This window comes from Lytechinus pictus, chromosome 16 (genome assembly GCF_037042905.1).
Source record: "Lytechinus pictus isolate F3 Inbred chromosome 16, Lp3.0, whole genome shotgun sequence".
NCBI classification, from domain to species: Eukaryota; Metazoa; Echinodermata; class Echinoidea; order Temnopleuroida; family Toxopneustidae; genus Lytechinus; species Lytechinus pictus.
Window position 1 is genome coordinate 17,000,314 of NC_087260.1, and position 11,657 is coordinate 17,011,970.

Consider the following 11,657-nt stretch of genomic DNA (forward strand, 5'->3'; position numbering starts at 1 on the left):
GTATCAACCCAAAGAGCGCTGCTCAGACGTCAGAAATGCATATGGGAGATATGCAGTTATTAATTTTGTAATGAAGGAATGAAGATTATATAGAAGCGATGGGTTTTCATAAGTGTATGATAACGAGTTGTCTATAATGACGAGAATACTGATCCCCGCCCCAACCCCGTTTAATGCAATTGCATGGCATGGTGGATTAGTCCTGTGAAACCTTATTCGATAAAATACAAGAGCAATTTGTAATCTGACAATTCTGACAATTAACAAGGTCAACGTGGTAGTCTATAGGGTTTTTATTCTCTGGTCGTCGGCATAGATTTTCTTTTGTATAATAGCATTTTAAAGAATGTAAAGTAATACACATTAACACAAAAACACACCCTCACTCACACACACACACCCACACACATATACATCATAAACAGAAATACACTTTGAACTATATACAGTAATAATGAATATTGCGAGAATACACAATATCCGGAGACTTTGAATCTGTCATTGTTTTCTTCCATTAAGCGACACCTATAGGTAAATTATCATCCTTTTGATGATATATGAACACTCGTTTTCGGTACTTGTGTTCGAGCTAATAAGTTCAAAAGAGAGGTTACAATGACAATATTCCATTGTAAATTTACGTATTTAATCTCAAACAAAGCAAAATAGAACGTAGGTCATTTCATGAACGTATATCTGTCACTACATTATAATATTTACAGATGAACACCTGAAATAAAGTGATAAAAATATTGGTAATAAATAGTGCGCTACTAACAATGAGTTGGCATTTTGTTTCTAAGAATAAATTTCATTAAGCAACCCCCTTATCAAGTATGCCACAAATTCATAAAAGTAGGGCCTGATGTTGTGACGCTTTAAGATTATGTTGTTTTCATTTTAAAATAGACAGTTGCTAATAAAAACGCAATATTTTGGTGTCATTTGGTGTCATCAACAGTTCATTTACAGACACTGTGTTACATTTGATAAGAAAACAGTTGCATAGTGTAGAGTGCATTACAAAAACAACAGTGTTACGATCCCAATATACCATGATAGAACAAAGTAAATACGTGTATATAAATAAATCATTCAGTATAATATTCCTAAACATGGTATACATAGACAGTGTATCGTGCAATACGAATTCTTAACTTCTACATTGCAAATTGTATTACATCATTACACGAAAATCATGTATGCATGGATTACAGATCCATCTTTAGTGCAATGTATATACTGTATAAAAAAGGAAAAATGCTAGTTTCACCCCACCAAATTATTTTCATCGCCCCATGTATGGCGACTGATTTGCAAGTGAATTCCCCAGTTATTCACCACAATACCAAAATAGAGTCAATGTCATTTGATATTTGTATCTGTTAATGGTGTTTATCGAAAACCCAAAAATTAAGTGTTCTAGAAAAACTCGGTAGACGTAGACATATCGTATATAATTTAAGCGTTGACCGCTGATAAACTGAATTTTTAAACGTCACGAGATTTGGGTAAAATGCCAAATGGTTTATGCTTTTATGGAATTTAAACAATATTCGAGTGCTTTTTTATGCAGTTATATGTCAACCATCATCCAACTTGCACTTCTCGTAATAACACTCACATGTAAGAACAACTACATGGAATAATGGCTATTACAAATAATTTCTTAATTCTACCAGGAATGTGGACAGCCTTTTTGAAATTTCATATTTAAAGCTATCCTAATGTTAGGTCGATGATTTCATATTTAAAGCTATCCTAATGTTAGGTCGATGATTTTCAAATGCATATATCTCTCCGTTGGATTTTTATTTCGAGAACGAGAGTGACAGACTATATGATTATATTTCACGAATAAATGGAAATTAAACAATTAAGAATTTTATGAATGTCACAAAATATGTCAACCTAATCTTGGCAATGAGGAGCATCGTGCTTGTTGAATTGAAAGGATTCTGTTTATAGATGTTGTTTTACAGAACAGGCATGGGAACAAATTGTAAGTGGACAGTAATATACCACTTTCATACTGACAGCCGAAGTGGAGTTACTCCTGAGTCCAAAAGGAGTTACTCCACTTTGGAGAGCAGTATGAAAATTCTAGGGTTATTTCGATCCGGATCCAAAGAGGAGTACTCAACCCACATCGAGAAGAGAGTCACAAACGGAGTAGTCCGCACCGGAGGCGCGTAACTTCATTCATTTCCTCATGGGGGAGATTCCGCGCGCCACGCATACGGCGCGAACTCCCTTGGAAACCACGGAAACGACCGCGGATACACCGCTGCGGAGCTTGCCAGTTTGAAAGGGGATGCAATGTCGGTCCGCAATAAACTCTATCAGGAGTTACTCTGGAGTAACTCCACTTCGTTTTCAGTCTTCAGTATGAAAACACCTTTACAAACAATACACTCTTGCGCTGGGTAGATTAAGTCAACTGAATACGGATTTTATCTGTTTATTAATGTGCAGATCTTTGTGACATGTATATCGTTTTCTCTAAATATGTATATTGAATTCATATATTCACATTTATACATTAATTAGGTATTATTTCATATAATTAATCATTTCATATAATCATTACATTTCGAGGTGGTCCAAACATTATAAATATATAAACATAATTGTGTGAGACATTAATTTCGTATATAACTATGTTAAAAAAACAATTTCTTTACACATTGACAATTTCGACGACTGTTGTTAAAATTGCAGTCGTCGATGCACCAATGTTCACTGTTTTCCTAATGTAAGCCACAAAATAGAAAATGCCTTCTTTTAAAAATGAAATGTGCCATTTTTTAAGTAAAACACACATTTTAGGTTATAAAATCACACAATTTTGGCACGCGCTTCGCGCTCGCATTCATTAGTTTATTACGGTACTCATTTTGTTCGTGGTTACAAAAATACTTAGAATGTCCAATTTTCAGGTTGGAATATCACAAATTTTCAGCTCGCGCTTCACATTAGCATGATTTGATCGGTGAGATATATGTATCCTATTCATGAGTCATAAATGCAGTCCTTAACAGGTTCCCTGTTTCTTGTCAATATATAAAAATTCAGCTCGCGCTTCGCGCTCACGTTAATTCTTAGATAGTCTTTTTCATAATTATAAAAACTGCTCCGAATGTTTAATTTATCATTTCTTATTACAATGAAAATGTCCAAAAGTTTGAGCTCCCGATTCGGTTGATGTTGAGGATACCCTTTTAACACTAATTAGCGCCATAATTGACAAAAAATCGTGTTATACAACTTCAGATTTGAAAATCTTAAATAAGTACCCTTTGTTTATGATTTTATCTTTTCTTGCTCATGCAAGCACATTAATTATATACTTACTTTATCCCCATAGAATCATACTGTGGCTACAAATATCCAAGATAACGTTCATCCCGTATATACAATTATTCTACTCTACTCCTTTATTCTAAATTTCACCATGTAACATTGATGTTTTTACTTTCACATGTCTTTTTTAATGATTTTTTTTCTACTGCACGCGGAAAAAAATAAAACCCAAATACATATATCTCATTAGTTAAAAATCATTTTAAAATGATTTGCTCATCTTAATTATTACAAAACACGCAACTACTTCACGCAGAATAAATCTCATGGTAAAAATATTCGTTTGCACCAAAATGCCCATTTTGACATAAAAGTGGCCTCTTTGAACTTGCCCCCCCCCCAAAAAAAAAAAAAATAGAAATCAATAAATAAATAAAAAATTCAAAAAGATATGCTTGTCTCTTTCAAATGTACATGTAATAGCTACATGTATTTTACGATTCTTATTCATCACATTTAACCACGTTTAAAAATCGAACTCAAGAATAAAATCAATTTATATATTTTTTGTTGTGAGAAGTACAACATGAAATTGGTGACTCCAATTTATTATAAACTATGTATTATAAAAAGCGAATCGAATTACTGGAACATTTCCAACTATCTAAAAAAAAACTTTTACAGTAACTGTTAATGTCTTTTTATTCATATAGCCATTATGTTAATTTCCCATAGATTTCGGAACTTTATTTCTTGACAATTTAAATGTGGAAATAATGTTCATTCGTAAAAGGTGTCGGTCAGCGCTATTGGAAAATATTCCCTTCATTTTATTTCTTTAGCTGCTGCGATTGTAATGAAATGCATATGCAGGATTCATGAATTAAATTTTATTTGTGCGTTGGAGAGTAATTTGACTTATATTTTAACATTCTTTTGTCTGGGAAGATCTAGAATTTGATTAAGTACTTCAGATACTTTCGCACTACAATCTTTTGAGCGCTAGGACAGGCATTACCCTGTGGAAATCTCGAAATTCACATACGCCTACGCTTCGAAGCAATTTTCACACTTTCTGTAAAACTGATGGGTACAAATAAAGCTGGCTCCAAGAGAGTGATGTCAATCCACCCCTCCTCCATTCCCTCCACGTTTATCGACCCCACTGTGTTTTTTTTCTCTCTCTCTCTGGTAATACAAGTCTTTATCAAATTTCTTTGTGATTACCAGCACTGGCGTACAGATTCGACGGGATTGGGACCCTCTAAAACATATTCATGACCAAGAAAAAAAGACAAAATGAAATAAAAGGAAAAGCGATAAGGTAAAATATAATACTTTTTTACTGAATATTATGTCAAAACCTATCACGAAATTGGATTTTTGTACTAAAAGAAATCAAAATTTTGCTCCCTTCCTTCGCTCTCTCGCAGTGTTTAAGAATTTCATTTCCAATACACCGTGTCTGGATCCCTCAAAATTTTTGGCTCTTATTTTGGCTCTCCTTTATTTCAGTGAAATTGAATTGAAATGGACTATCAAATCCTAATGAACATTTTTTTTCAAAATAAATAAGCATATCTTTATAAAGTGAAAATATATTTTTTTGTTAAAATAAAAGTAACATCAGTATGGATAATATATGAAATGGATATTATTACCAAGGAACCGCCAATAGCTCATGTGTTACAGTGATCATTTTCAGTCATTCAGTGCTGGACGCAATGGAGAACGGCAATTATAGTCTATGAATTTACACCAGAGACTAGTGAATTGTGCAACGTGATTAATTTAGCACACATAAAACCCTGTACAACTGAGAATATCGCCGACGTTTCATTCACGGGAGAAGCGTGCCAGGAAGTTTCTCAGCATAGCCCTGGCCTCCTTGCGGTACACCTTCAGACGGAGCGCAAAGAGAAAGGGATTCACACAGGTGTTGAGGTTCCCTATGATGACCAAGAAGCGATACCATGCAGAGCTGAAATCAACGTATCCGCCAAGGTTGTACTGCAGGAAAGTCCACTGGTTAGGAGACCAACAAACCAGGTAAATGATGTACATGGCCAAGAGAACCTTTGTCGTGTTACGTCTTTGAAGCGCACCTGCAGCGTCCTTGTCCGAACGAGCAGTACCTCCAGCGGTGTTTCCCTGTCCAGAGGATGAATTCGCAGCGGTGCTGGCATCGGGTTTCTTCTCTTCTCCAGGAGTCGAAGACTTTGTAGTGTCGACTGCTGTCGGAACTTCCAAGTGATTACTCGGTTGCTTTTCCGCTTCCTCTACAGGAGGAAGGTCGTTTACCTTGGTAACGTTGCCATTCGCTTCTACAGCACTGTTTTCGGTTGGTTGTTCCGATGGCGGACTCTGCTTGGAGATTGCTGGCTGGACCGAAGTCGACGGTATCGGGAAAACCGTTTTCTTCCTGAATTCGCCGGCGCCGCGCCCATCGGCGACTTTGTTCAGCTTCTTGAATTTGAGCATTATGGCAGCAAATGAATATGTCATGATGCACGCTGGGATGAAATAGTCCCAAAAGAAAAGCATCACGAGAATGCCCGTGTAGCGAGGAGTGTAGATGCAAGTACCTTCTTCCGTAGTATCATAATGCAGACCAACCAGAAGGATTTGGAATATGGGTCCAAAAACCCAGGTGCAAACCACTAGGATCCGGACGGCGCGCTTTTTAAAGTTCTGCAGGTACCATATTGGGTGAATGACGGCCAGGTAGCGTTCGACAGACAAGGCCACAAGATTGAAGGTTGATATCGCAAATCCACCAAACACCAAGACTAACGAATTCCAGAGATTGCAGTAGATCTTTGCGGCCACACCAGATTTCTTCGCAGTGCGGATTCCGCCGAGATCAGAGATGGTAGCGGCTACAAGTAAACCTGATGTAATGCAGTCGATGATGGCTTGGTTGACAATCAATAGATTAGTGTTGTTTCTCACCGATTGCCGACGGAGCACGATGACACATGCCAAGTTACCGACGACCCCAAGCATACCGATGAAAATTGTACCAACCTGAATAGGAGTAGCCACAGCCCATCCAGAATCTTCCTCGGGAGCTGGGGTAGGAGCACCGTCGTAGAAAACGCCGTCAGACATGATGAACAAAAATTGATCTATTGGCAGAACACAAACTGAAGAAGTGAATCTGAAGTGATTTGTACCGAGCCTTTTGGTGATAACTGTCCAGATAAAAACAAAGTATACTTCTATGCGAAGACACGTCATATGACAAGAGGCGTAGCTTCAAAGAAATATTGGAATCAGGAACACACTTCAATTACCATTCGCTCGATCAGACATTATAAATGCGTGCTTAATGACCAAATGCGTTCGGTGGGGACAAACAAATTTTAAAAAAATTAAACGGTAGATTTTCTTCTCTTTCTAAATATTTCTCTTTATACCCAGTTTGATTTCGTAAGTACAACTTGTTCCATCTAAAATTGACAATAATTTTGTCCTTGCCTGGTTAAGATTTGAGGAAGATGGTTATAGAGTCATCGCGAGCCGTCCTCTGATCTCAGTTAAGCATTACTCTGTTTAAAGTGCTCAGGTTTATAAATGTCATGGGCGAACGGGAAAATAGAAAGAAAAACAAAATAATTTCTTTTGTCCATAGTCATGTTCTTTTGAAACAAAAGAATCCCTTTGTAAATCAATCGAGGGTCAAACGGCGTCTAACATTCTTGCTTACTTTCATCGGCGGAACGTTGAAGATAATATCAGAGAATAGTAGTCCGGATGAATCTTGTCATTCTATTGTTGCAGAAATAGACATACTTATCTTTTTCAATGCCCCTCTTTCTTATCCGATTACGACAAAAATGATCGAGTGCTTGGTAGAAAAACACATCCTTTTAGAAAAGATTCGGAGTGCCTTCCTAAATACTCCGTCACTGAAAATTTCTGGGCTATTCGTTTGAACAAGAAAAAAAATCATCAATATTTTCACCTATATATATAAGTATCCATATTAAAGCGTCAATTTCGAATGGTAAGAGCATATAATCGCATTAGAACACTTCAGCTAGAACGCATACCTCGGTCTCACGTTTAAGAAGTCAACAGCCATGGACGTATTGTCTCACCGATGTTCGTGAGCAGAGGGGTTAAGATATTGCATATTGCGCGCAAGTAATAACAACCCTCTTGCGGCAAAAAAAGAGGAAATATCAAATAATCGAATACTAGTACGTGGAGAGATCAGGTGGTAATGAATAATCATGAGCGATTTTTTTTTCATAGTCGACCTACCTAATTTTGAAATGCCCAGAATGATTAAACATTTATCCAAAAGCACTTAACTTTTTAACCAAACGGCACGTAAAACTTCCCCGCTTTTTGCCAAAGGGCTCGAAAGCACCCAATCTTTTTTTCAACAGGGGAACTTTAAAAAAGCTTTTACTGCCCCAGAAAAAGAAAAGTTAACAAAATAAGAAAAAAAGAGAGAAGTCCATTACCATGATTACATCTTGGAGAAAAAAAAATCGTTTACGACCGATGGCCTCGGGGAGGTATACTAACCGCCATTTCGCACGGTAAAAAAAATCGTTACTTGAATGATGATTCCAGTGAAAAATAAGGCTAATGACAAATTTTTAGCATTTTTGTGTGAAACCAAAGAAGAACATGATTAGAATCACGAACGCTAATCACAATCACGAATTCAAATTCTATCATTCTATTATTACAAAGATGATTCAAGATTCACGTGTGAAAAAGGCCCTGAGTTACGTTGAAAACACATTTCAAGCCATCAGAGTAGGCATGCATTGATTATAAAAGAAGAGAAAATAGAAGATTCAGCGTGTATTAAATAGGAATATATCAATCTACATTGAACATGTAAAGTGTGCTTCGTGATGTGTCTATCAGATTGCCTAAAATTCATGTCCTTGTTATCACTTTATTTGCCTGCACTATCATCCCGAATCACCCCTCCCCTCTCCTCATTCCATCTACGCGCCTCATTGAGATGTGATTAATATATTTAAACACATTCACTACCTTAGCTCATGGTGAATATTTTGACGGTTTTGATATACTTCAACCGTTGACTGGACTTTCATTTGCAGTTTTGATTAATACAATGAAATTGCTGCTTTTATAAAAGAAAATAAACATAGAGGTTCCAAGGACGTTTTACCCTATTTAAGTGAACACTATACATAGATTTTTTACTCTTCGTCGAAACAAATTTGTATCATAAATGTATTTATAATCTTTTGTGCATTTAATTTAAATTTCATGTTTACTTACCTTTATGTGTTAAATGTAAATGTAATAGTATACAAGATTTCGCCCAAAATTAATTTTGAGCTTCGTATCGACCTTGAAAAAGCATACCCTAAACTTTAAAATGATATATAACTTGTTAAAATTAATCAACTATATCCCACACAAGCACTTGATTGAATGCAGAAGAAATTCTGTGAGAGCTTAAAAAAGGTCATAAGAAAACAATTTTGAAAATCGTGGTTCATTCAAGCATGAGATCCGCACATCTCAGTTAACCATCCAAGCAGTCCGGAAATAATGTTAAAAAAAACCCTCTGGTATCTCGTCTTTTATTCGACTTTTATAACTACAAATATTGGCAGTATGAAGAAAGATTACTCTTTAAAACAATCTTATATCATTTTTCTCTTACTTCTTGAAGACCAAATCATTATATTGGCTTTTAACAGAGAACATTCCCAGACGGAATCATGTATGTTATCACATACTAGTATCACATTATCAGTATGGCATACAACGATTAAATAAAAGGACCCATCCCAAACGCCCTAACCTAGGTGCTTACATTACAAGTACAATGACCACCGATTTCGCCATAGACAGACTGATTGTTATAATATCAGATTCTGATATTTTTAAAATAATACAATTCAATGTTTGTTACATGAGCCATGTCATATCGTAAATTTGTGTTAAAACTGTTGAATATCGGACATGTCCGGCAACCAACGGTACGCCCCAAATCTGAGATAGATGGAAAGGGTATACCTGACGACTCTTAATTGTTCGATTCTGGCATACTCCCCAAACCAAGGGCGGACAATGATGCTGTCAAAAGGTGCAAGTTTTCCAGGCATTGAAAACCAGCCTTGATTATATAAACTGGTAAGGTGGATTATTTTTCAAGGTTTAAGTTTTAAGAAAAAAAAACTCTAATCAATACAAAACAACAAACATTGTTACTTTTATTCATGTCTTCTCAACAATTTGCAATGATGTTACCATGACTATACCTACGCTGTCGGTGCGTGTGCATGATTGAGGGTGTGCTCCCGTGTGTGTGTAGACCTTTCAAATCTTGTATGATGCACTGCTTGATGAATTATTCGAGATCAGATAAAGATCCTAGAAATCTGTAGATGCATATCTCATTAAAAAGGAATGTGCTCTTCTAAGATATATTCCTCTCGCAAAAAAAATCGTTATAGAAGCTTAATAACCACGCCATTTTACTTTCTTGCTTGCTTTCTCTTCCCGCCAACATGCATGGCTGAAATAACGTCAGAGATCGATCATTCCCATACAGCAAGGGTTTTCAAGGATAAGACGACTAAAATCACCACTAAAAAATATCCTTTATATAATTATGTAGCTCCATAAATCATTTCATCTACTATCAGATCGAGATTGAGAACATTAATGGCGGGGAGTACTTGTTTTCCTCTTAAATAATTCTCAGGAAATTGTACAAGGAAAACTCGAAGACGTAAAAACGGACTCTATTTTATTTAAAAAATATTTCAATTTCTTTTTATGTATAGTATAGTGAAACCAATCGATATGGAATACTTAAAATGCATCATATCTTCGATCCATTCGAATTTAATAGACTTAATCCATTAAGTGCAGTGGCAGTGATGATAATAATAATTTCATTAAAGTCGGAAAGAAAATATCGTAGAAAATATTCACCAGAAAGAATGCATTGGGCGGCACTCAGATTTGGAAAGGGTAGTGCCAGTGAGGAGGGGGGGGGGGGGGTGGTCAATGAAAAGAGGATGAAAATCATATGCCTAAGAATGGCTGGTAAGGAGTGAAAGGGGGTATTACTTTCATTACACTTGAGTGCCCCCGGAAGAATGTGTCGTATAATGCTAAAGAAATCATATAAATAAAAATAGATTTAGCATTCAATCGACTACTCCACCAGGAACATTCCAACATTTAATGACATAGTAGACGGGTCAATATACGACCAAAAATAGCCTTACCCGGAACAAATTGCAACAAATAATTTTTCAACGGTATTTTGTACTATTTGACCTCAGGAATAACATACTAAAAATCTACCAAAATCCGCATACGGGAAAGTGGTTATTTTCAAGATGGCGTCCAAGATGGCCGCCATTCACTGAAAATGGATACAAATGACACATTATCAACCATATAATCCTAATTCGGTTCATATTCCATGGTCTGGGGTAAAAAAATTGATTTAGGCTAGAATGAATTATAAGCCCTCCAGTGTACCAGGCAAATCCAAGATGGCGCCCAAAATGGCTGCCGTAGGCTGAAAATCCACAATTCATCTAAATTTGTTTTTTATTCAATGGTTTTAAGGGTGAAATAGTACATTGAAACAAGTTACAAGGACAGCCAGTGGTCTGGTGTGTCCAAGAATCCAAGATGGCTTCCAAGAATGGAGTTTACAATGGCTGTTGATAATTAAAATGGACATAGTTCATTTCATATCCGCCTGGGACATAATGATTTTGGTGTCTAGACCATGATTTCAATGGTCAAATAAGACATTGGGACAAGTTACAAGGACAGTCAGTGGTGCAGTATGTTAACAAATCAAAGATGTCTTCCAAAAATGGAGTCGAAAATTGCTGTTGCTACTTAAAAAAAACCGACATAGTTTGCTCAATGCCCAGAAATATGATTTTTGTGTCTATACCATGGTTAAAATGTCCACTGTCTACCAGACAGTATTTTCTTTGATAATTTCGTTCTTAATAATGTTTCCACTACCAAATTCTTGGGTGTCCTTATCGACAACAATTTATCCTGGAAGCCTCATATCGATAGTATATGTAAAACAATTTCTAGAAACATTGGAATTATTAATAAACTCAAACATTTTCTCCCTTCTCGAACTTTGTTAACATTATACTACACACTTATTCTACCATATATTAATTACGGAATAATTGCCTGGGGATGTGCAATACAAACACAACTAAATAGAATATTACTTCTCCAGAAAAAAAGCTCTAAAAATAATTTTTCAAACACACTCTAGATCACATACTGATATCTTATTTTTTGAAAATAACATCCTCAAAGTAAGTGACATATATCTCTTCGAACTAAGTCAA

The 11,657-nt window shown here is 36.0% G+C and overlaps 1 protein-coding gene across 1 annotated transcript; it reads right to left on the reverse strand.

Moving 5' to 3' along the window:
• Positions 1-386: 386 nt before the first annotated feature.
• Positions 387-7,028, reverse strand: LOC129279152 (alpha-2A adrenergic receptor-like). The gene has a single exon (XM_064111255.1). It carries the CDS (start codon positions 6,541-6,543, stop codon positions 5,140-5,142), a length of 1,404 nt encoding a protein of 467 aa, XP_063967325.1. The 5' UTR covers positions 6,544-7,028; the 3' UTR covers positions 387-5,139.
• Between the last annotated feature and the right edge of the window lie 4,629 nt (positions 7,029-11,657).

Bases quoted from the DNA above. Each gene is read 5' to 3' on its own strand.
- LOC129279152 (XM_064111255.1), bottom strand. From the start codon at position 6,543: ATGACGTGTCTTCGCATAGAAGTATACTTTGTTTTTATCTGGACAGTT.